This window comes from Manis pentadactyla, chromosome 9, assembly GCF_030020395.1.
Source record: "Manis pentadactyla isolate mManPen7 chromosome 9, mManPen7.hap1, whole genome shotgun sequence".
NCBI classification, from domain to species: domain Eukaryota; kingdom Metazoa; phylum Chordata; class Mammalia; order Pholidota; family Manidae; genus Manis; species Manis pentadactyla.
The window spans coordinates 87,233,421-87,260,403 of NC_080027.1; the positions used below are offsets into that span (position 1 = coordinate 87,233,421).

General features: G+C 38.2%; 1 protein-coding gene across 3 annotated transcripts in view; it reads left to right on the forward strand.

Annotated features, from left to right (window-relative positions):
* The window catches only part of CSTPP1 (centriolar satellite-associated tubulin polyglutamylase complex regulator 1), a 309,647-nt gene that overhangs the window by 14,580 nt on the left and 268,084 nt on the right, over positions 1 to 26,983 (forward strand). For 2 of the 3 annotated variants that reach the window (XM_057507639.1, XM_057507640.1), the window contains exon 1: positions 3,955 to 4,556. The exons of the other annotated variant lie outside the window; for it this stretch is intronic. In XM_057507639.1, the coding sequence (XP_057363622.1) occupies positions 4,265 to 4,556 (292 nt within the window). In that variant the 5' untranslated portion in view covers positions 3,955 to 4,264. Of the gene's footprint in view, positions 1 to 3,954; positions 4,557 to 26,983 lie in introns of those variants that run through there. 3 annotated transcript variants of the gene reach the window in all.

Genomic DNA, 26,983 nt, shown 5'->3' on the forward strand with positions numbered 1-26,983 from the left:
AAGAACAAGTGGGCTCTAAGGAATGTTGTTCTCTACTATCCCCATTTCTCCAAGGTAAGTAAATTACAGGTGATTTCAGTGTTTTTCTAGGGTTTTAGAATAGTTATGTGAGTTTTTTACCTTGCTTATCAAATATATATGTAAATACATATTCAAGTAATCTTAAAATCATTCCTCCAAATGTTGTCTAAAAGTTGGGGATCACACTTATTTGTACAAATACCATGTTTGCTAAATGAGTAATTTTAGGAGGCTAAGTAATGAAATTTAAAAATAATAATAATAGTCAATCCCAAGAGACAAATGAACCATTAGCTTACCTCTGTTTCATACTACTGTTTCTATTCTTCTTACCACTTATCACAGATTTTATTTGTATAGTTGGTTATTGTCTGTTTCTTACTAGAATGTCAGCCATTAAGGTAGGCTTATTCTCTCAGTAACTACAAATAGCACAGTGCTTGGTCCAAATTAAGTGCTCAATGGTCTGCTTTAGGTAACAGAAGAATTTCTTTTTGAAAATGAGAAGGAAATCTAGGTCAACAAGTAGTTATTAAATTCTATTTAACTCCTTCCATTGGTGAAAAAAATGATGACTAATGTGGATAAAGTGAAGGTAACTGTGGCCAGGATTCTCACCTGGCCCTGGTCATTGAGCTCACTACACATGTGTGGTCAATGTGTTGTTATTGACTTTATATAAAGAGCCCTGCCCAGTGTTCTGGGAGACATGGTAGCATGGCTGCAAGGCTACAGGAGAGTAGAGCAGAGGCTGGAGTGGTGGCAGTGTTGAGGACAGAGACTGAAATGGCTGCACGGGTAGAGAGACTCAGAGGCAGAGACCTGCTTGCTGCATGCAGACTTGCTCTGAGTGGATGGGATTCTAGTGGTTGACCTGCCACTGTGGAAATAAAACTGGGTATAACCCTTTTACTCCAAGAATGTTCTACTGTCATTTCTTTGGTCACATTAAATCCATAGTGAACTTGCCTGGGGCTGAAACCCATTGGCAAAACGACTGATTAAAATCTGCCCTAGATCCACCCTTCTGGTTTTAAACTGATTATGCCTCTGGTTAGTTTCTTGGTTGGTACCATAGTTTTTATGCTCCAGTAAGATGTAATCCATTTTTTAAAAAATACTATTTCAAGAAGGAAGGAAATTTTCTACAATGTTGGGGCATCTTCATGAGATCTTGTCCTTTAATTAGGAAGAGTAATATGCTTTGATTTATATTGGAGATACCCTTGTAAACTAATCCCTGGGTCCTCTGTGTTGGGATCACCCTTGTACTGCTTCCCTTAGGGGCCTTAGGAGATAGCTCATTCTATGATTGGAATTTCAAGTCAAAACACATTTATCTGAGCAGAATTTTAATGATTTATCAAAGAGGAGAGGGATTTTCCCAAACACATCTGAACTTACCGAATTACTGATCCCATTAGCTATGATTTTTCTTAAGCACCTTTCTTTGAACAAAGCAATTACTGCTGAAATTATTAAATGTATTTTTCATAAAAGTTTTTGACTAAGTTTTGTTTGATATTGGCTTTTACAGAAGCCCTGTAAAAGTAAATATTGTTTGAGAAGGCACTTCAGAGCCCTTTCCTTTTCTCATTGAATTAGCTTTTTAAAAGTGCTATTCTTTGGAGAGAGTAAAAGCCTTTTTCCAGCTGTCCTATTGTGTAGTTCAAGGTCTATTACTATTATCTGGCCCTGAGATTACAGGTAATTATGATAAAACAAACTTCATGTTTCTGTAGTCTCAGACAGAAATCTGTTTGTGCCTAGGCCTTCATATCAGTTGTTTGTTAAATTCAGACTTCTTTCACCTGGGATAGCTGTGCCAACAGAGGTATCTAGCAGCAATAAGACTGCTTTAGGGCCATTTCTTTTTTAAAATCATGTAGCAGAACTCCACCTGTGGCCAACTTACATATTATGTGTGTCTAAATGGGAAAATTATATATTTTAAAATAGGCATATTTGAAACAATAACTTTTTGCATGCAAAATATACCAAAGGCCACATGTTTTTGGCTTTGCTTGTCAAGTGGAGAGGCTGCCAGAACCATCCGGATCCATGGTTCTCATGCCCCAACGTCCTGCAAATTGACATGTAAGTAGACAACACACAAAGAAGCTCAGCCTGTGAGAAAGTGAGTTTGGGTGCTTGGGCTGGCCTCCTTTCTTTGTGTGTGGAGTTCTTTCCAGCTTTACTTCTTCTATCCCATCTTAGTTTTTCAGAAAGGAGAGAGATTAAGTGTCTGATATTTCAGCATGTTAGCTGCACAGGCAACATGAGGCTAGCACTCAGGCCACTGTTCAGCCTGTCATATGAAAGGAATTGCCTTTCAGGGGAGATTATAATTGTGTATGTAGCCACACAAATGCACATTCTGCCTGGAGGAAAATGCACTGAATGGGAGACCTTATGCTGCCACTCAGGTCTCTTTGTGGAGGGCTGCATAAGATTCCCTTACCTGGCATAGTCAACTCTTTTGGGGTTAATGAGTCATCTTTTTGTATGATGCCTACTTAAAAAAAAAGGAAGAAATGCAACATTCCCCAAGTGAGCTGCTTTTAAGGGCCCTGCAGCTTTGTCTAAGAATTTTGTACATTCCTGATGACATCATTTACAATGCTAGTGCACAGACAGTAAACAAAAAGTGATTTAGCATTCAAGCATTTAGACAAAATTTGAAATGATAATAAGCTTTAAAACCAGTGAGCATTTGAGCTTAAACAAGCATGACTGCAATCCTTTTTGGAATGTTGTGGGGAAGTTGAGTTTCCTATGGCCAGGATCCTCACTGAACTTAAACCACCTGATGATGTAACTGGTCTGTTGCTAGGCTACTGCTTCCACACCTTTAGGCAGGAAGCTATTAGTGTGCTATATAGAGAGCTCGGCCCAGTGCTCTGGGCGGAGGTAGAGACGCTAGTGCTTGACCTGCCGCTGGGAGAACAAGCCGGGTAATAAACCTTTTCACCCCAAAGAACGTTTTGCTGTCAGTTTCTTTGGTCACACTGAATCCATAGAGAACTTGCCCAGGGCTGAAACCCATTGGCCAGACAATTGGCGAAAGTCAGTAGGACTCACTGTAGACCAAAGAAAAAGACAAGCTGCTCTTAGGGAGGGGTACTTCAGCGGGCTGCTCCTGTGAATGGGGAAACAGTGGATCATCCCCTAATGGGTATGTGGTCTGAGGTGGCTTGCCTCCTAGAGGACTGGGCCCCACCCCAGGACTGGAGGCAAGTGGAGGTGACACCTGAGGCAGTAGGGGTGGCTCTTGATATAGTAAGCAGATCCTTTGAGAAGCAGAATGCCAGTGAGTCAGTGGGGACTGTGGGTTGGCTGCTTCTCACAGTCTTAAAAAAGTCTACAGAGGAGACCCAAGAAATGGCACCACGAGAACACGAGCTGCAGACTTCTGTGGATTCCCTGAGGAGGGAAATGGCATTTGGTTGGTCACCGACCCCTTTGGGGGCAAGAATTATGGCAAGATATGGGCCTGTGGTCAGACTAAAATAATTAAAGTATACCATGTGACAGGTCATTTGCCACTGGCATCCCCACGAAATGATGAAGCAGATAAATTGGCCCAGATATGTTGGTTAGAAGGAAAGCCTGCCTCTGATGTTGCCCAATGGCTACATCAGCATTTGTTGCATGTGGGGCAAAAGACAACGTGGGCTGTAGCCCGTTGGTGGGGCTTGCCTTTGACCTTCAAGGAAGTTAGTAGAGCTCGGCAGGAGTGTGTCGTGTGCTCCAAAAGGGACTTACACAGAGTTCCACAGCAACATGGGACAATAGCTAATGGGCCTATACTCCTCGTCAGGTGGCAGATAGACTATATTGGGCCTCTACCTGTGTCAGAAGGATATCGGTATGCGTTCACGTGTGTGGACACAGCTATTGGACTTATGGTTGCTTTTCCTACCTGTTGTGCAGACCAGCAGATGACCAAAAGAGGCCTGGAGCATCTCTTTGCTGCCTATGGCTGACCACAGGTAATTGAGAGTGATCAGGGCATCTATTTTACTGGACATACAGTGCAGGAATGGGTGTGACAGCTGGGAATCAAATGGAAGTTTCATGTGCCATACAATCCTACCACAGCAGGCATGATAGGCACAATGGCTTGTTAAAATCTGGATGAAAGTCAGATACCGATAGTCTGTGGGGATGGTCAGTCCACTTATGGACCGTGCTATGGTGTTTGAATGAGAGACCCCCAAAGGGAGCCCTGAGCCCAGTAGACATGTTAACACATATGGCTGCCTCCCCTATACTGCAAGTACAAACCAAGGAAGAATCACTGAGGCTGAGGTTCAGCCACCAGAATAACATCTTGCTGCCAGCACCAACTGCACTGAACCCTGGAGACTCCATTGAGTGGATGTGGCCTTGGACTTTTCGACACATTGACCAACAATGGCTGGCTCTCCTGGCACCTTGGGGACAAGACCTGGAAGCTGGCCTCCTGTGTATTCCTGGAATAACAACAGAGTGGCTGCCAAAGATCACAGTAGTATATCCTGAATGGCCAGAAGGTAGGAGCATCTTACCAGGGAGTTTTGTTTTATCATTATGGCCAGTGCATGCACCTCCAGTAGCACTATATATAGACCCTTCAGTAACCCCCATGGGGAAAGGACTAAAAGTATGGTATATTAGACCTTGAAGGGACCCCCTTTCTGCTACAGTCCTATCACAGGACCACTCTGTTGCATGCATCCTACCTGATGGACAAGATTTGCATATGTTGGTGGCATTAAAACATGTGTCTTATTGCCCCTAAAGTCTTTGTGGATTGGGAACTTCCTCTGGTTTGAGGTTATTATAATTTTTGTTATTAGGAACCTCCTCTGGCTTGAAGATTATTATAATTTTTGTTACCTGTATCAAAATCTTGCTGTATCTTAATTTTTATTATCTCTAAGTTGTTGTTATCCTCTGTTGCTATTATGGAATCTGGTTCCAGTGCTCCAGCTTTCTCACACAGGGACCATTGCAGAAGATTGGAAGCATGTAGATTGTAAGGTGAGAATCCTGGAGGGGTGGAGTATGAGGAAGCTGGGGTTCCTATGGCCAGGATCCTCACTGAACTTAAACCACCTGATAATGTAACTGGTCTGTTGCTAGGCTACTGCTTCCACACCTTTATGCAGTAAGCTATTATTGTGCTATATAGAGAGCTCGGCCCAGTGCTCTGGGTAGAGGCAGAGATGCTAGTGCTCGACCTACTGCTGAGAGAACAACCGGGTAATAAACCCTTTCACCTCAAAGAATGTTTTGCTGTCAATTTCTTTGGTCACACTGAATCCATAGTGAATTTTCCTGGGGCTGAAACCCATTGGCAAGACTAATGTGATGCATTGAAAGATGACTGTAGAGAAAACTAGAAGCTTAACACTTTTGAATATGTAAAGTTCAGACTTGAGTCCCTGGCCTAGTGTTAATCCCAAGCAGTATGTCTAGTCAGTGGGTAAAATACAGGCTACCATGTGAGTAAGTCAGTTAATTCCTTGAGCCATAAAGCATTTCACCTAAAAGAAAGGAAAAGGTAATATTACCACCTACTTCACAGAAATGTTAGAGATTGAGAAAATAAATGTGGAGCTCTTTATAAGAATTTTTTTTGAAAGTAGAAAACACTATTATGATTTTCCTTGATCAAATTGTCCCCCAAACAGTTAATAAAAGCTACCTTGGTGTGGGGTGGGGGGAGGTGCTCAAGATGGTGGCGTGAGTAGGATGGCAGAAATCTCCTCCCAAAACCTCCCAAAAGCTGTATATTTTGAAAATACAGCAAATACAACAATTCTTAAAAGAGAGACCAGAAGATACAGTACAACAGCCGGCTACATCTACATCTGCGAGAACTCAGGATCTCACAAAAACAGTAAGATACAAAGCTGTGACATGGCAGGACCCGAGCACTTCCCCCACCCAGGTCACTGGCGGGAGGAAAAGAATCAGAGTGGGGAGGGAGTGGAAGCACAGGACTGCTGAATAACCAGACATAGTAATCTGCACCAGAAGCACAGACACACATTGCATGGTGTACTGGATATTAGAGAAACGGAAAAGTAAAATCTGAGATGGAGACTGTGAGTGGGTCCCCACAGCCAGGTGCCCTGGGACAAAGAAAAATGGGCACTTTAAAAGTCTTAAAGGAACAAGGGTTTAACAGGTGGAATTCATCTCCCACAAACCACTTCTACAGGGTATTTTAAAGGGACTGCTCTAGACGAAGTACTCCTATGGCTAAATAGATGTCACCAGAAAAAATAGAATCAGAGCAAAGAAAGCAGATCAACCAAATACTAACTAAGGCAAAAAATAAAATCAGCTATCCACAAAAGGAGCTGAGGTGAGCACAACCGAGTACAGAATAAAATGCCTAACATATAAAGAGTGGAGGAGGAAGAGGAAGAACAGGAAGAGAGAGAAATAAAGAATCATCAGACTGTGTTTATAATAGTATAATAAGTGAGTTAAAGTTAGATAGTAAAGAAGCTACGCTTGAACCTTTGGTAACCACAAATCCAAAGCCTGCAATGGCAATAAGTACATATCTATTGATAATCACCCTAAATGTAAATGGTCTGAATGCACCAATCAAAAGACACAGAGTAATAGAATGGATAAAAAAATCAGGACCCATCTATTTGCTGCCTACAAGAGATTCACCTCAAACCCAAAGACATACACAGACTAAAAGTGAAGGGATGGAAAAAGATATTCCATGCAAACAATAGGGAGAAAAAAGCAGGAGTTGCAGTACTTCTATCACACAAAATAGACTTCAAAACAAAGAAAGTAACAGGAGATAAAGAAGGACATTGCATAATGATAAAGGGGTCAGTTCAACAAGAGGATATAATGATTATAAATATCTGTGCACCCAACACAGGAGCACTGACATGTGAAACAAATACTAAAAGAATCAAAGGTGGAAATAGAATGTAATGCATTCATTTTAGGAGACTTCAACACACCACTCACTCTGAAGGACAGGTCAATTAGACAGAAAATATGTAAGGACAGAGACACTGAACAACACACTAAAACAGATGGACCTAACAGGCATCTACAGAACTCTACACCCAAAAGCAGCAGGGTGCACATTATTCTCAACTGCACATGGAACATTTCCAGAATAGATCACATATTAGGCCACAAAAAGAGCCTCAGTAAATTCAAAAAGATTGAAATTATGCCAACCAACTTCTCAGATCACAAAGGTATAAAACTAGAAATAAATTGTACAAAGAGGACAAAGAGGCTCACAAACACATGAAAGCTTAACAACATGTTCCTAAATGATCAATGGATCAATGACCAAATTAAAACAGAGATCAAGGATTTTGTGGAGACAAATGACAACAACAGCACACTGCTGAATTTTACCAGACATTTAGAGAAGATGTAATACCCATTCTCCTTAAAGTTTTCCAAAAAATAGAAATGGAGGAAATACTTCCAAACTCATTCTATGAAGCCAGCATCAGTCTAATACTAAAAACAGGAAAGACCCCACAAAAAAAGAAAATTATACAGACCAATATCCCTGATGAACATAGATGCAAAAATACTCAGCAAAATACTGGCAAACCAAATTTAAAAATATATCAAGAGGATCATACACCATGACCAAAGGGGATTCATCTCAGGGATGCAAGAATGGTACAACATTTGAAAACCCATCAACATCATCCACCATATCAACAAAAAGGACAAAAGCCACATTATCATCTCCACAGATGCTGAAAAAGCATTTGACAAAATTCAACATCCATTCGTGATAAAAACTCTCAACAAAATGGGTATACAGGGCAAGTACCTCAACATAATAAAGGCCACATATGACAAACCATAGCCAACATCATACTCAACAGCAAGAAGCTGAGAGTTTTTCCCTTAAGGTCAGGAATGAGACAAGGATGCCCACTCTCCCCACTTTTATTCAACATAGGAAGGAAGAAGTCAAACTGTCACTGTTTTCAGATGACATGATATTGCTAAAGACTCCACTCCATAACTACTAGAAAAAATATCTGAATTCTGCAAAGTTGTGGTATTCAAAATTAATAATACACCAAAATCTGTGGCTTTCCTATACACTAATGATGAACTAGCAGAAAGAGAAACCAGGAAAACAATTCCATTCACAATTGCATCAAAAAGAATAAAATACCTAGGAATAAACCTAACCAAGGAAGAGAAAGATCTATGCTCTGAAAACTACAAGACACTCTTAAGAGAAATCAAACAGGACATTAACAAATGGAAGCTCTTGGCTAAGAAGAATTAATATTGTCAAAATGACCATCCTGCCCAAAGCAATCTACAGATTCAATGCAATCCCTATCAAAATACTGACAGCATTCTTCAACGAACTGGAGCAAATAGTTCTAAAATCCATATGGAATCACAAAAGAACCTGATTAGCCAAAGCAATCCTGAGAAGGAAGAATAAAGCAGGGGCAATCTCGCTTCCCAACTTCAGGCTCTAGTACAAAGCCACAGTAATCAAGACAATTTGGTACTGGCACAAGAACAGACCCACAGATCAGTGGAACAGAATAGAGAGTCCATATATGAACCCAAACATATATGATCAATTAATATATGATAAAGGAGCTATGGATATATAATGGGGAAATGACAGCCTCTTCAACAGCTGGTGTTCGCAAAACTGGACAGCTACATGCAAGAATGGAACTGGATTATTTTCTATCCCCATATACAAAAGTAAATTTGAAATGGATCAAAGACCTGAATGTAAGTCATGAAACCATAAAACTCTTAGAAAAAAACATAGGCAAAAATCTCTTGGACATAAGACATGAGCAACTTCTTCATGAACATACATCCCCGGGCAAGGAAAACAAAAGCAAAAATGAACAAGTGGGACTATATCAAGCTGAAAAGTTTCTGTACAGCAAAGGACACCATCTATAGAACAAAAAGGCATCCTACAGTATGACTGAATGTATTCATAAATGACATATCTGATATAGGGTTCACATCCAAAATATATAAAGAACTCATGCACCTCAACAAACAAAAAGCAAATAATCCAATTAAAAAATGGGCAGAGAATCTGAACAGACACTTCTCCAAAGAAATACCTCAGGTGGCCAACAGGCACATGAAAAGATGTTCCACATCGCTAATCATCAGAGAAATGCAAAGTAAAACCACAATGAGATATCACCTCACACGAGTTAGGATGGCCAACATCCAAAAGACAAACAACAACAAATGTTGGTGATGATGTGGAGAAAGGGAAACCCTCCTACACTGCTGGTGGGAATGTAAATTTGTTCAACCATTGTGGAAAACAGTATGGAGTTTTTTTAAAAACTCAAAATAGAAATACCATTTGACCCAGGAATTCCACTCCTAGGAATTTACCCTAAGAATGCAGGAGCCCAGTTTGAAAAAGACATATGCACCCCTATGTTTATTGCAGCACTATTTACAATAGCCAAGAAATGGCAGCAACCTAAGTGTCCATCAGTAGAATGGATAAAGAAGAGGTGGTACATATACACAACGGAATATTATTCAACCATAACAAGAAAACAAATCCTACCATTTGCAACAACATGGATGGAGCTAGAGGGTATTATGCTCAGTGAAAGAAGCCAGTCTGAGAAAGACAAGTATCAAATGATTTCACTCATCTGTGGAATAGAAGAGCAAAGAAAAAACTGAAGGAACGCAATAGCAGCAGACTCACAGAAGCCAAGAATGGACTTAACAGTTACCAAAGGGAAAGGGACTGAGGAGGATGGGTGGGAAGGGAGGGATAAGGGGGAAAAAGGGGCATTACGATTAGCACACATAATGTGGGCGGGGGATTCACAGCGAAGGCAGTACAACACAGAGAATACAAGTAGTGATTGTATAGCATCTTACTATCCTGATGGACAGTGACTGTAATGGGGTATGTGGTGGGGACTTGATAATGGGGTGAGTCTAGTAACCATAATGTTGTTCATGTATTTGTACATTAATGATACTAAAATTTAAAAAAATTTTCTTTGATCGAAAAAAAAAAAGCTACCTCACACGTGGCAGAGAGATTTAATTAATATATAAGTCAGATGTCTTAAAGTATTTAATGAGACCTAAAATTGACTCTCTTTCTTGATAGTCAATAAACCACTAACCCTAATGTTTAGCCCCACGATTTACTTAGAAAATCTTAGATGTGCAGTCAGTCTTTTATTTTATTTTCAAGAATTGGCATGGTAGAGAATGGTGAATACATAGAAAAAAATAGGTTAGGTTTTCAGGAAGAATAACCTTGCCTTTTTGCCTTCAATGTTATGCCCACGAATAGCCTTTGGAGTTTTGCTTATCTTTGTTGCTATGACTGGACATAGAGACTGTTATTTATTTATTTATTTATTGTTCTGTTCTTTTTTTTTTATTAAGGTATCATTGATATACAATCTTACGAAGTTTCACATGAACAACACTGTGGTTACTACAGTCACCCATATTATTAAGTCACCCCCTACACCCCATTGCAGTCACTGTCCAATAGCATAGTAAGATGCTGTAGAGTCACTACTTGTGCTGTACTGCCTTCCCTGTGACCCACCTACATTATGTGTGCTAATCATAATGCTGCTTAATCCCCTTCTCCCTCCCTTTGCACCCACTCTCCCCATCCCCTTCCCTTTGGTAACCCCTAGTCCCTTCTTGGAGTCTGTGAGTCTGCTGCTGTTTTGTTCCTTCAGTTTTGCTTTGTTGTTATACTCCACAAAAGAATGAAATCATTTGGTACTTGTCTTTCATAGAGACTGTTTTGACCTCTGCTCTTCAGTTAATATTTGTTTTTGATATCATATGTTAAAGGAGAAACAAACTTATTTAAGTGTTTGATTTGTCTTACATTGTGAACTTTTTCTTATCGTATTTCCTAGTAGTTAAGAGAAAGTAACTATTGTTGAAGGACCTGACATCAGTCTCCCCAGTTGGAAAGTTCTTAAACTCAGCTAAGTAATAAAAACAGCTTCAATGGTTATTTTTAGAGGGAAAGGGATATTGAAAATAATTTTTATATTTAAATGACAGGTATTACTGATGTCTCTTCTTCCACTTTTTTTTTTTCATATTTTCATAAGATTTTAAGCAAGAAACCTGAGAAGTCCCCTCAGGTAACTTTGCAAGTTTAGAATTTCGTCTTTTGCTTCCAAGTATAGTAACATTTGGATAACTTCACTTTCCAGATACCATTTCTATTAAATGACAGAAAATGGGAAGCGCTGTTTCTTTTAAATCCTAAGCCACTAGGCAAAAATCATTTCTTGTACAGTTTTTTTAAATAACAGAGATAATATTACAACTTCTAAATAGTACAATCCCCCAAATACTGTCTAAAGTGGGAAGTGCATTCAAACAGATGTTTTGCTCTGCCAGCTAGAGTCATTCTCATATTGGGGAGGACTGCAGACAGATAGCAATCTCATTCAGTCCTCACAAGATATTTGTGAGTTAGGCATCAGGCTGATCCCCACTTTTCAAGGAGGAAACTGAGATTTAGGTTATATAACTTGCTCAACAAGGTCACTGAGCCAGTAAATGGGGAGGTGAAGCTCGAATGAAGTTTATCTGACTTTAAAGCCTGTGTTAGCTACGGTGCTTTCTTTTAGGTCCTGTTACTTGTAAAGGCCCTCTTTCCTATTCAGTTCAATAAAGGTTTAAATGTCAGAACTTAATATTTTAACATAAATTTCTATAGAATGTGTGATGTATTCCCTAGATTCTTTGGTATAATATATAAAACATAAGTTAACATTGTCTTGATGGTGTGGTATCATTATTTTAGACATCCTTATATTGTGCTGTAGATATGGTATAATGTTTAGTCATGAGGGTAGATGTTAGGAAATGGGGACTTAGAGAACTTAAGTAAATTTTCCAGTTTATATAGATGGCAGCTGTTGGAGCTAAGATTCGTCTGTAGTTCTTCCAATTCCAAATGTAGTGGCTTAAGTACCACTCAATTAATGCTAGTTAAATCTGACTTTATAGCTATTAATTAATGAAAAGAATTTACCCCTATTTTCACAATTCCCCTCTCTCCAGACTAATGTTTCCTACTGGGTCACTAAGCTGTTGAAGTATACTGAAGTTTTGTACTTTAGGTGATTTTGTGCCCTTGATCTTTCAGGATATTAGGGTGATGGCTGAGTTACTGTTTTAAAAGATCCCTCACCCCAATCCCTCCCTGCAGCACTGCAGTGGCTTATTCAAGAGAGAACTTTATTTCTCTAACCTAACCTGGGTCCAGGACATGGAAAGGAGGATCTGCTCTAAGAAGCCACCATAGGATTTCAGGCAAGCAGGAAAGCCATGCCACTTGAAGCACACATGGTTTTCAAGGATGCCTCAGTTGTAGCCATTTCCAGCCAGTAGAAAGGAAAAGGGGAAGGAATAAGTCTAAGGCAAACATCTTTTGAGCAAGTAAGACAGAAGTCGTTAACATCATTTGTACTCACTTTCATAGGTGAGAATTTAATATAAGGCCCCCACTAATTGCAAAGGAGCCTGGGAAATGATATCTAACCAATCATGTGTGCAAGAAGAACAGGAGCACATATTTTGGGGGGTACAAACAATAATCTGCCGTACCTATGTTATTAATCTGCTATACCTATGCCATACCATGTACAGTGGAACTGTCTCTCCCACTCAGGGTTAGGTATATTGTTGGTAGCTGCTTGCCCTTATTCATAGGCAAAGCATGGATGTACTGATTGGTGTTCGACTTTTTCTCTCCTGTCTCTACATCTCAAAATACCAACTTATTTCATCTCTTGTCCCTTTTCTCCACTCTTCTGCCTTTTGCTATCACTGAGCTTGGCTTTTCCTATGTATTACTATTTTCTTTAACTCTGTGTCTCCTGTCATTCTCTTTTATCCCTGTCTTTGTCCTTTGTAAACATTTCCAACTAATCAGACTCATCCTTTCCTGCACTTTAGCAAGCATATGTAATGTTAAGACGTAAGTTCTTTACAATTGTGTTAGTTGCTGGGTATTGGGGTTACTTTGCTGCCAAATTATTTTGATTGGAAGTTAAAGACACATTGTAGAAACCTAAATCTTGTCTCCAGAGAGCTAGTTTTACAGGAAAAAAGATATTTATCTTCCTAAACTGAGAGAGATTGGTAAAAGATTTTGGAAAAACAAGGAAAAGATGGTACCACAGAAAGTGGGGGAAGAATGAGGTTCAAGATGGAGGGAATGTTCAGTAATTATCAGTTGCCTCAGAGAGGTCAAATAAGATCAGAGCTGCTGAGGAGGACATTTTTAGTGACACTAGGTGAGAAGTTTTAGTGGACTAGTTTTAATGGCCAGATGCCATATTTTCTGGGATGGAAGAGTGAATGGGAAGGGCGACAGAGTTGAGATAATAGGTAGGCTAAGTTCATTTCCAGAAAATTAACTGATTAGGAAAAGAGAAGGAGAGGGGGTGATAGCAGGAGTTCAGGGAGTTTGTTGTCATTTCTAACTTTTTAGATGGGAGAAATTTGAGTACATTTATAGGCTGAAGGAAGGGAAGCCATTTTAGAGGGAAAGAGGGAAGATCCAGAAGAAGGAAAGAATGATTAACTGATGGAATACATTTTTAGAAGGGGTGAGAAGGAATTCTGGGATCAAGGGCAGAGGTGCAGTGTTTTGAAGGTGAAAATCAGGGTCGTACGTATCCATTAGGCACTAATGACATTGACATTGTGCCTAATGCAAAAACTGTTTGGAGATCTTTGAAAATAGTTGATAAAAAATGTTTGACCCTAAAATATGGATAAATATTTAATTATATATTTATAAAACATAATTTAATGCCACTTTTATTGTTACATTTATTATGGGCAAACATTTTACTATATTTGAAAGCAATTTATAGGTAAGATTTTTCTTAATTAGTAGAAATTCCCAAATGAGAAACAGATCCTAAGATGGTCTTAAAATGACTCTATAAGGATATTATTCAGCAATAAAAAAGAAGGAAATTCTGCTGCCATTTGCAACAACATGGATGGAGCTTGAGGGCATTATGCTAAGTGAAATAAGTCAGACAGAGAAAGGCAAACACCATATCACCTTACTAGTATGTGGAATCTAAGAATAAATTAGATTCATAGATACAGAGAATAGATTGGTGTTTGCCAGAGGTGGAGAGTGGGGGTTAGGTGAAGTGAGTGAAGGTAGGAAAAAGAAATTTCCAGTTATACAATAAATAAGTCTTGGGGATGTAATGTGCAGCATGGGGCCTGTAGTTAATAATTGTGTATTGTACATTTGAAAGTTGCTAAGAGAGTAGATTAGATCATAAAAGTTGTCATTACAAGAAAAAAATTTTTACTGTGTGTAATGATGGCTGTTAACTAGACTTATTGTGGTGATCATTTCACAATATATACAAATATCAAATCATGTTATATACCTTATGTCAGTTATAGCTCAATCAAAAAGAAAAAGAAGAAAACCCTGAAATTAAAAAGAATAATTTTGTTTGAACAAAGAGATGGAAAGTAAGGATGGTGAAGGACAGAGGTAAGCTTAGAAACAGAGCTGAAGGCTGATGTTCTTTACCTGGCCAAATCTTCTTTGTCTTTGAAGTAAGAATCAAGGGTATCTCCATAGGGAGGCAGAAGTAAAAGAGAGGAAAGTTGCTGTGGGAAAGAAGAAAGAGCTTGACAAGGAACAGCTACAAGAATTTTGAGCTGCATTAAGACATTTGAAGTAAGGATGCATAAGTAAATCCATTTAACAAAAAAAGCAACAAAGAACATTAGTAGGAACAACTTTGACAATGTAAATTGGTAAAAGAAAAAAACATGAAAGTATTATAAAGTAATAATTAGATGAAACAAGATATCACAAATAGTGGGTAAGGAGAGGCAGGTTTTACATAGAACAAAAGTTTTTTTTAAAATTAATGTTTATTTTTACTAGCCACAGAATTTTATTGTTCAAATAGATATAAGTGTTTTAACAAAACATGGCCATACCATACCCCACAAACTTCTCACCTCTAAGTCCCACTCCTCAGAGGGGACTACTTTAAATTTGTCACCATTTCTTAAATATTTTGCTGCATAGTTTAAAGTAACATGATTAAATGATTCTCCCTGATTTTTCAGTTTTAGATATTATCTAATGACTTCCTATGATGGATATATACCCCCTAAATTTTATACCACCTAACTTCCCTCTGTCTATCCTTCCAGTAAAATTATAATTTTTGATTAAGTCAATATTCAGTACTTATTATGGAAATATTACATAGAAGTTAGTCATGTAGTTTACTATGGTTATGTTTCCCATTTTTCCATAGTTTGTTTTTTTTCTTTTTCCTGGAATTAATAATTGCCTTGTCTTTTGTTTGGTTGTTTTTCTATGAATGTATCTCTAACTTACCCTTAAACTCTTCAACAAAAGGTCAGTCTTCTCTCAGTTCATGCAGACACATCAGGTATTCTCTAAGTTTCTGTTTATTTTCTTTAAGACAACTCTCTTGGAGTACCCCTTTACCTAATTTGTCCTCCTGCTCCAGTCTGGCCTAGTTGCTTTCTAAATCCTTTATCCTTATTATGGGTATTATTTGTCTCTCAAGTTATATTCCATATTTTCTGAAGCCTGGTGTTTTCCTTTTTCCTTATACGCTCCTTCTTTTTGTTAGATTGCATACTCCAGTAGCTTCTGGAGAAAGGGTGCATGCAAAATAAAATTTGGGGGATCTTGTGTCTCTGAAAATGTCTTTATTACTACTCTTATGCTTGATTGATGGTTTGTATGGGTGTACAATTCTATGTTAGAGATAAGCCCTTACCTTTTAGCTTTCCATGTTGCTGTTGAGAAATCTAATGCTATTCTGATTTGTGAAATTTCATAAAGATGTCCATTGGTGAGGATCTTCTTTCATTCATTGTCTTGATACTCTTTCAATGTGAACATTTATATTTTTTAGTTTTGAGAAATTTTCTTGAATTAATTATTTGATATTTTCTTATGTCTGTCTCTGGAACTGTTGTTACTCAGACATTGGACCTTATGGAGTCATGCTCAAATTTTTATATATTTCTCTCCTTTTCCATATTTTTTTGGTTGTACTTTCTGTGAATATCTTCAACCTTCTGATCCTGTTGGATTCTAAAAATATCTAGTATTATATTTTATATTTCTATTCATTAATTTGTTTTGTATTCTGAAGTCATGAGGACAAGGTTTTATCTTGCCCTTCTGAGAATACTAATTATGTTATTTATTTTCTTGTTTTGTTTTGTTCACTTGTGTGTTTGTCTCCTGTATTTTTTCTTTTTTATCTGAGTTTCTTTTTTTCTGTTTATTATTTCTGTTGTGTGTTTCATATAAGAAGCTTTCCTGAAGCTTTTGAGGCTTCTGGAATATCTATTCATGTGCTGAGCCGGGGAGGGTCTTACCAATCAGCATGCAGAATTTAATGTAATAATCCTGCTTTTTAGTAGGGTACATTTACCTTCAACCGATCTTGTCTCCAAAGTCCTAGTGTCTTAATTGAGAATAAACCTTTAATATTATAGCTGGGTAGAGAAAGGGTAGTAACTTTGCTATTCAAGCCTGAGAAGAGAATCTAAAAATATAACTACTTCTTATGTAACATTTTCACCCAAGTATATTAGTTATCTCAGGCTACCACAACAAAAGATCACAGAATACATGACTTAAATAACAGAAAATTAATTTTCTCACAGCCCTGTGTGCTGTGAAGTCCAAGATCCAGCAAGGGTTGGTCTTTGGTAATGACTCTCTTTCTGGTATGCAGACAGTTGCCTTCTTGCTGTGTGCTCACATGACCTTTCTTGGTGTGTACATGTGTATAGAGGGTAGCTATCTAGTGTATCTTCTTATAAGAGCAATAATCCTTTTGGATCAGGGCCCCACCCTTCTCACCTCATTTAACCCTAATTACTTCCTCATTCAAAATACAGCCACGCTGTGGATTAGAACCTCGGCAAGTGTGGGCATGTGAATTTGGGGGATACAACATTAAGTCCATACACCAGCCTTCTGTTTTTACCTTTATCTACACCCATGCCTTCAGAGGTACTTGTACTTACAATTCCTAAGCCTTTCTGGTATTATTTAAGATAGTGGACTTGCTTCTTATCATCTTTCCTTAATATAGCCACTTAATATTTACCTTTTTATAGTCTACTACAATAGTTAGTTCTTATTTATCTTAATTTACATCTTCAAAAATTTTCTTAACATCTTATCTGCTGCTATCTCCAACTCTGTTTTTGAGACTGACTTCTTCTGTTGAGATTAGTTAACATATCAAAACTCACCCTTTTAAAGTATAAAATTTTGTTTTTTAGTGCAAGAAAGTGCAATCACCATTAAGATCTAATTCCAGAACATTCTCATCTCCCCAAAAAGAAACCCCATATTAGTTAGCAGTCATTTCCCATTTCTCACTACCCCTAATCCCTGACAAGCACTAATCTACTTTCTGTCTCTGTGAATTTGCTTATTCTGGACATTTCATATAGAACAGTATCATACAATATGTGACCTTTTGTGTCTGGCTTCTTTGACTTAGCCCATTTTTATGGTTCATCCATGTTATAGTATGTATCAGTACTTCATTTCTTTTCATGACTGAATAATATTTGGTTGTATGGATATACCCCATTTTGTTTATCCATCTATCAGTTGATAGACATTTGGATTGTTACCACCTTTTGGGTACTATGAAGAGTGCTATGAACAACTATGTACAGATTTTTGTTTGAACACCTCTTTTTCTTTTGGGTATATAACTAGGAGTAAAATTGCTAGGTCATATGGTAACTGTGTTTAACTTTTTAAGGAACTGCAAACCTGTTTTCCAAACTGGCTTCTCCATTTTACCTACCAGCAATGTATGAGGGATCCAATTTCTCCACATTATTTCCAAAACTTGTTATTATGTGTCTTTTTGATTGTAGCCATTTTTGCAAATGTGAAGTGGTGTCTTAAAGAGATTTTGGGTTTTATTTCCCTAATGACTAATGATATTGAGCATCTTTTCATGTGTTTTTTGGCCATTAGTGTCTCTTCTTTGAAGAAATGCCTATACAAATCCTTTGCCTATTTTTAATTGGGTTGTCATTTTATTGTTGAATTACAATGGTTCTTTATATATCCTTGATACTAGGCTCTTATTAGGTATATAATTTGCAAATATTTTCTCCCATTCTGTGGGTTGTCTTTTTACTTTCTTGATAGCATCCTTTGGAGCATAAAATTTTTAAATGTTTATGAAGTCCAGTTTATCTGTTTTTTCCCTTTAGTTGCTTATGCTTTAGGTGTTATATCTAAGAAACCTAAACCACAGTCACAAAGATTTACACCTATATTTTAATCCTGAGTTTTATAGTTTTAGCTTTTACATTCAGGTCTTTGATCCACTTTAATTTTTGTGTATAACTTGAGGTAGGGGGTCCAGATTTGTTCTTTTGCATGTAGATAATCCAGTTCTCTCATGACAATATGTTGGAAGGACTCTACTTTCCCCATTGAATAGTCTTGACTATTGTCAAAAATCATTTGACCATATATGTAAGAGTTCGTTTCTGAGCTCTGTATTCTATTCTATTGGTCTTTTGTCTGTACCACACAGTTTTGATTACTATAACTTTGTAGTGAATTTTTAAATCAGGAAATATGAATTTTCCAGCTTTGTTCTTTTTCAACATAGTTTTGGATATCAGAGTCCCTTGAGTTTCCATATGAATATGAGCATGGGCTCCTACTTGTTCAGGTTTCAGCTCAGTTGTCTTCTCCAAATAGCCTTTTTTCATCCTTTCTTTTAGAGTAGGTTTCCATCTTACATGTACATCTTTACCATAGTCCATAGTTCTTACTACACTGTATTGTAATGGATTTGTTTGTCTCCTTAAGGACAAAGTACACTTGTTCTATTATTTTTCATTTTCCCAGTGTCTAGCATATATTAGATGTACAATATAATGTTTGAATGAGTAAGTGGATGAAGCATCAACTTAAACAAAACAAGTGTTATTTTAAATTAAAAAATATTAGATTATAACTGACAGTTTTGTAGTACTTTATTGTTTATAAAGTACACTCAGATATATTATTTTGTCTTAACTAACTTATGAAGAAAGTATGATTAGAAGTATCCCTTTTTGATAAATCTGAATATTACAAATAAAGTAAAATTAATATACTTATAAAAAGGACTAAATGGGAACATTTGGAAGTACAAAAATATGTACCTTCTGCAAATATTTTTAATATATAAAACAAAGAATTTTTCAGTGAATAAAGGACATTAATTATATATACTGTATTCTTTCTTTTTTTAGGAAGGTATCATTGATATATACTCTTATGAAGGTTTCAAATGAAAAACATTGTGATTACAACATTCATATTGTCAAGTCCGCCCCATACCCCATTGAAGTCACTTTCCATCAGTGTATTAATATGCCACAGAGTCACTACTTGTCTTCTCTATGCTACACGGTCTTCCCCATGACCCCCACACACCATGTGTACCACTCATAATACCACTCAATCCCCTTCTCCCTCTCTCCCCCTCACAATCCCCCACCACTCACCTTTCATAACAGGTAGTCCCTTCTTGGAGTCTGTCAGTCTGCTGCTGTTTTGTTCCTTCAGTTTTGCTTTGATGTTATTATACTGCACAAATGAGGGAAATCATTTGGTATTTGTCTTTCCCTGCCTGGCTTATTTCACTGAGCATAATACCCACTAGTTCCATCCATGCTGTTGCAAATGGTAGGATTTGATTTCTTCTCATGGCTGAATAGTATTCCATTGTGCATATGTGCCACATCTATTTTTTTACATTTTGGTATCATGTACAATTACACAAGCAACATTATGGTTACTAGACTACCCCAATTATGAAGTCCGCACCACATACCCCATTATAGTCACTGTCCATCAGCATAGTAAGATGCTATAGAATCATTACTTGTCTTCTCTGTGCTATACGGCCTTCCCCGGGCCCCCCCTACATTGTGTATGCTAATTGTAGTACCCCCTTTCCCGCTTATCCCTCCCTTCTCACCCATCCTCCCCAGTCCCTTTCCCTTTGGTAACTGTTAGTACATTCTTGGCTTTGGTAAGTCTGCTGCTGTTTTGTTCCTTCTGTTTTTTTCTTTGTTCTTATACTCCACAGATGACTGAAACTATTTAATACTTGTCTTTATCTGCCTGGCTTATTTCACTGAGCAATAATAACCTCTAGCTCCAACCATGTTGTTGTAAATGGTATGATTTGTTTTCTTCTTATGGCTGAATAATATTCCATTGTGTATATGTACCACCTCTTCTTTATCCATTCATCTACCGATGGACACTTAGGTTGCTTCCATTTATTGGCTATTGTAAATAGTGCTGCAATAAACAAAGGGGTGCATATGTCTTTTTCAAACTGGGCTCCTGCATTCTTAGGGTAAATTCCTAAGACTGGAATTCCTGAGTCAAATGGTAAATCTATTTTGAGTTTTTTGAAGAACCTCCATACTATTTTCCACAATGGTTTAACTTGTTTACATTCCCACCAGCAGTGTAGGAGAGTTCCCCTTTCTCCACATCCTCCCCAACATTTGTTGTTGTTTGTCTTTTGGATAATGACCATCCGAACTGGTGTGAGGTGATATCTCATTGTGGTTGTAATTTGCATTTCTCTGATGATTAACGATGTGGAGCATCTTTTTATGTGCCTGTTGGTTATCTGAATTTCTTCTTTGGAGAAGTGTCTGTTCAGATCCTCTGCTCATTTTTTAATTGGATTACTTGTTTTTTGTCTGTTGAGGTGCATGAGCTCTTTATATATTTTGGATGACAACCCTTTATCGGATATGTCATTTATGAATAAATTCTGCCATACTGTATGATATCTTTTTGTTCTACTGATAGTGTCCTTTGCTGTACAGAAGATTTTTAGTTTGATATAGTCCCACCTGTTTATTTTTGCTTTTGTTTCCCTTGCCCGGGGATGTATGTTCATGAAGAAGTTGCTCATGTCTTATGTCCAAGAGATTTTTGCCTATGTTTTTTTCTAAGAGTTTTATGGTTTCATGACTTACATTCAGGTCTTTGATCCATTTCGAATTTACTTTTGTGTATGGGGTTAGACAATGATCCAGTTTCATTCTCTTACATGTAGCTGTCCAGTTTTGAAAACACAAGCTGTTGAAGAGGCTGTCATTTCCCCACTGTATATCCATGCATGCTGTCGATATTTTGATAGGGCTTGCATTGAATCTGTAGATTGCTTTAGCCAGGATGGCCATTGTGACAATATTAATTCTTCCTACCCAAGAGCGTTAGTGTCCCCTTTAATTTCTCTTAAGAGTATCTTGTCATTTTCAGGGTATAGATCTTTCACTTCCTTGGTTAGGTTTATTCCTAGGTATTTTATTCTTTTTGATGCAATTGTGAATGGAATTGTTTTCCTGATTTCTCTTTCTGTAAGTTCATCCTTAGTGTATAGGAAAGCAACAGATTTTGGTGTATTAATTTTGTATCATGCAAATTTGCAGAATTCAGATATTTGTTCTTGTAGTTTTGGAGTGGAGTCCTTAGGGTTTTTTATGTACAATACCATGTCCTCTGAAAACAGCGACAGTTTGACCTCTTCCTTACCAATCTGGATGCCTTTTATTTCTTTGTTTTGTGGGATTGCTGTGGCTAGGACCTTCAGTACTATGTTGAATAAAAGCAGGGAGAGTGGGCATCCCTGTCTTGTTCCCGATCTTAAGGGAAAAGCTTTCAGCTTCTCACTGTTGAGTATGATGTTGGCTGTGGTTTGTCATATGTGGCCTTTATTATGTTGAGGTACTTGCCCTCTATCCATTTTGTTGAGAGTTTCTATCATGAATGGATGTTGAATTTTGTCAAATGCTTTTTCAGCATCTACGGAGGTGATCATGTGGTTTTTGTCCTTCTTTTTGTTGATGTGGTGTATGATGTTGATGGATTTTCGAATGTTCTACCATCCTTGAATCCCTGAGATGAATCCCACTTGACCATGGTGTATGATCCTCTTGATATATTTTTGAATTCGGTTTGCTAATATTTTGTTGAGTATTTTTGCATATATGTTTATTAGGGATATTAGTCTGTAAATTTTTTTGTGTGTGGTGTCTTTGCCTGTTTTTGGTATTAGAGTGGTGCTGGCTTCATAGAATGAGTTTGGAAGTATTCCCTCCTCTTCTATTTTTTGGAAAACTTTAAGGAGAATAGGTATTATGTCTTGTCTAAATGTCTAATAAAACTCAGCAGTTAATCCATCTGGCCCAGGAGTTTTGTTCTTGAGTAGTTTTTTTATTACTGATTCAATTTCACTGCTGGTAATTGATCTGTTTGGATTTTCTGTTTCTTCCTTGGTCAGTCTTGGAAGATTGTATTTTTCTAGGAAGTTGTCCATTTCTTCTAGCTTATCCAGTTTGTTAGCATATAGATTTTGATAGTACTCTCTAATAATTCTTTGTATTTCTGTGGTGTCCGTTGTGATTTCTCCTTTGTTGTTTCTGATTCTGTTTATGTGTGTAGACTCTCTTTTTCTCTTAATAAGTCTGGCTAGGGGCTTATCTATTTTGTTTATTTTCTCAAAGAGCATGCTGTTTGTTTCATTGATTTTTTTCTATTGTTTTGTTCTCAATTTTATTTATTTGTTCTCTGATCTTTATTCAGTCCCTCCTTCTGTTGACTTTGGGCCTCATTTGTTCTTCTTTTTCCAGTTTCAATAATTGCGAATTTAGACTTTTCATTTGGGATTGTTCTTCCTTCTTTAAATGTGCCTGGATTGCTATATACTTTCCTCTTAAAACTGCCTTCACTGCATCCCATAGAAGTTGGGGTGTTGTGCTGTTGTTTTCTGTTGTTTCTGTATATTGTTTGATCTCTGTTTTAATTCGGTCACTGATCCATTGATTATTTAGGAGCATGTTGTTAAGTCTCCATGTGTTTGTGAGCCTTTTTGTTTTCTTTGTACAATTTATTTCTAGTTTTATACCTTTGTGATCTGAGAAGTTGGTTGGTACAACTTCAGTCTTTTTGAATTTACTGAAACTCTTTTTGTGGCTTGGTATGTGGTCTCTTCTGTAAAATGTTCCATGTGCACTTGAGAAGAATGTGTATCCTGCTACTTTTGGGTGTGGTGTTCTATAGATGTCTGTTTGGTCCATCTGTTCTAATGTGTTGTTCAGTGCCTCTGTGTCCTTACTTATTTTCTGTCTGGTTAATCTGTTCTTTGGAGTGAGTGATGTGTTGAATTCTCCTAAAATCAAAGCATTGCATTCTATTTCCCCTTTAATTCTGTTAGTATTTGTTTCACATAGTTGGTGCTCCTGTTTTGAGTGCATAGATATTTATAATGGTTATATCCTCTTCTCGAACTGCCCCCTTTGCATTATGTAATGTCCTCCTTTCTCTCTTGTTACTTTCTTTGTTTTGAAATCTATTTTGTCTGGTAAAAGTACTGCAACGCCTGTTTTTTCTCCCTATTATTTGCATGAAATATCTTTTTCCATTCCTCCACTTTTAGTCTGTGTATGTCTTTGGGTTTGAGGTGAGTCTTTTGTAGGCTGTATATATATATATAGATGGGTCTTGCTTTTTTATCCATTCTATTACTCTGTGTCTTCTGATTGGTGCATTTAGTGCATGTACATTTAGGGTGATTATCAATAGATTTGTGCTAATTGCCATTGCAGGCTTCGGATTTGTGGTTACCAAAGGTTCAAGAGTAGCTTCTTTGCTATCTAACCATCTAACTTATTTATTATGCTATTATAAACACCATCTGATGACTCTTTATTTCTCTCCCTTCTTTTTATTCCTCCTCCTCTCTTTATATGTTAGGTGTTTTATTCTGTGCTCTTTTGTGTTTCCCTTGACTGATTTTGTGGAAAGCTGGTTTTATTTTGCATGTTCTGCCACCCTACTCATGCTGCCATCTTGAGAATGTACTGTACCACCTCTCCTTTATCTATTCTTCTATGACACTTAGGTAGCTTCCATATCTTGGCTATTGTAAATAGTGCTGCAGTAAACAAAGGGGTGCTTATGTCTTTTTGAATCTGAGATCTTCCTTTCTTTGGGAAAATTCCTAGGAGTGGAATTCATGGGTCAAATGATATTTCTACTTTTAGTTTTTTGAGGAACCTCCATATTACTTTTCACAATGGTTGAACTAATTTACATTCACACCAGCAGTGTAGGAGTTTTCCGCTTTCTGCTCAGCTTCACCAGCATTTGTTGTTTCTTGTCTTTTGGAAGTTGGCCATCCTAACTGGTCTGAGGTGATATCTCATTGTGGTTTTAATTTGCATTCTCCTGATAATTAGCAATGTGGAGCACCTTTTCATGTACTTGTTGGCCATCTGAATTTCTTTGGAGGATTGTCCATTCATATCCTCCACCCACTTTTTTTTCCTATAATTTCTATTTATTTATGTTTATTTATTCAGGTATTATTGGTATACACTCTTATGAATGTTTCACAGGAAAATAATGTGGTTATAGAGAATCTCAAGATGGCATCATGAGTACGGTAGGGGAAATCTCCTCCCAAAACCATATATATTTTGAAAATAAAGCAAATACAACTTTTCCTAAAAGAGTGACCAGAAGATACAGTACACCAGCCAGGCAACGTGTACATTTCCTAGAACTCAACATCTCACAAAAAGGGTAAGATACAAAGCCATGACGCAGCAGGATGGAGCACTCCCCCAACCCCAGCTCACTGGTGAGAGGAAAAGAATCACAGTGGGGAGGGAGTGGAAGCACAGGACTGCTAAATAACCAGCCCCAGTAGTCTGCACCAGGAGCACAGACACACATTGCATGGTGTACTGGATATTAGAGAAATGGAAAAGCAAAATCCGAGACTAAGACTGGGAACAGGTTCTCACAGCCGGCTGCCCTGGGACGAAAGAAAAGTGGGCACTTTAAAAGTCTTAAAGGGACAAGGGTTTAACAGATGGACAAAATTGTACTTACTGGCACACTCAGCCCAGCAGGCTGGGAACTTTAAGGAACTTCAGGCACCCTAACCCCCTGGGTGGCAACACAGCTCCAAAGTCCCTCACGGCGATAAGCAGCCTGCAGTCCACTTCCCAGCACTGGCACTGCAAGTGAACCGGCTGACCCACCATTGCTGCGGAGCAACCAGGGAGTTGCCCCACCCTCAGTAACCACATAGAAGCTTCTCCCAGCATGTGGCTAACTGGGCCAGACCTTGAGGCTGCCTCCTTCCTGCAGTCAACTGACACAGACAGTAGAGACCGGCACAGAGTCCGGAAGGCACAAAGGGTATTTATTCTCATGGTGAACATGCGCTGCTTGCCTGTAATCCTCACCAGTGGCCTAGGCCATCCCAAGGGCTGCCCAGCCCATGGCAGCTCAGGGGATTAACCCAGACGCTGCCCTCTGCACCCATTTGACTGGCATAGGCTGAAGAAACCAACGCAGAGACCAAGGAGCACATAGGGGCTCTGTTCTTGTGAGGAACACACATTGCTCACCTGCAACCACTGCCAGTGCCCTAGGCCATCCCGATGGCTGCCCCACACATGGCAGCTCAGGGGATCAACCCAGAGGCTGCTCCCTGTGTGCAGTTGCCTGGCACAGAGTCCTGAAAGCATGAAGGGGTGCTGTTCACATGGAAGAAAACATGCCTCATGCCTCTGACCCCTTCAAGTGCCCTAGACCATCCCAAGGGCCGCCCCACCCATGGCAGCTTGGGGGATTAACCCAAAGGCTGCTCCCTGTGTGCGGTTGACTGGCACAGGAAGCAGTGATGGGCAAAGTGAACAGCAAGCAGGAAGGTACTTTCTTCTCCCAAATGACACATGTGCCACTCAGTGGTGACCACTTCATCACCATGAAAAGGCAGAAGAACCTTGTTCAAACCAAAATCCCTCAAACACTGTAGAGACAGCCTGGTGAGACCCAAATCACCAATATTCCTGAAAAATAATTCCAATTAAAAGTGATAAGCATGCAGATGGAGCTATAGAGAAATATGAAAGAGCTAAGGAATGAATTCTGGGGGAAGATAACAGAAATGTAACAATTGATAGAAGGGCTTAAGAGCAGACTGGATGATGTGCAAGAGACTGTTAATGGAATAGAAATCAGAGAACAGAAATACAGAGAAGCTGAGGCAGAGAGAGATAAAAGGATCTCTAGGAATGAAAGAATATTAAGAGAACTGTGTGACCAATCCAGGTGAAACAATATGCATATTATAGGGTTACCAGAAGAAGAAGAGAGAGGAAAAGGGATAGAAAGTGTCTGTGAAGAAATAATTGCTGAAAACTTCCCCAATCTGGGGAAGAAAATAGTCTCTCAGACTATGGAAGTTCACAGATCTCCCAACACAAGGGACCCAAGGAGGACAACACCAAGATATATAATAATCAAAATGGCAAAGATCAAAGAAAAGGACATAGTATTAAAAGCAGCCAGAGAGAGAGAGAAAAAAATCACCTACAAAGGAAAACCCATTAGGCTCTCATCAGACTTCTCAGCAGAAACTTTAAAGGCCAGAAGAGAATGGCATGATACATTCAATGCAATGAAACAGAAGGGCCCCGAACCAAGAATAGTGTGACCAGCAAGATTATCATTTAAATTCTAAGGAAGGATTAAACAATTCCCTGATCAGCAAAAGTTGAGGGAATTTACCTCTCACAAACCATCTGTACTGTGTATTTAAAGGGGACTGCTCTAGATGGAAGTACTCCTAAGGTTAAATAAATGTCAACAGAGAAAATAAAAATACAGCAAAGAAAGTAGACCAACAAAATACTAACTAAATGTAAATAAAACCAGCTATCCAGAAAAGCAATCAAGGGAAATACAAAAGAGTAAAGAATAAAACACCTAACATACAAAGAGTGGAGGAGGAAG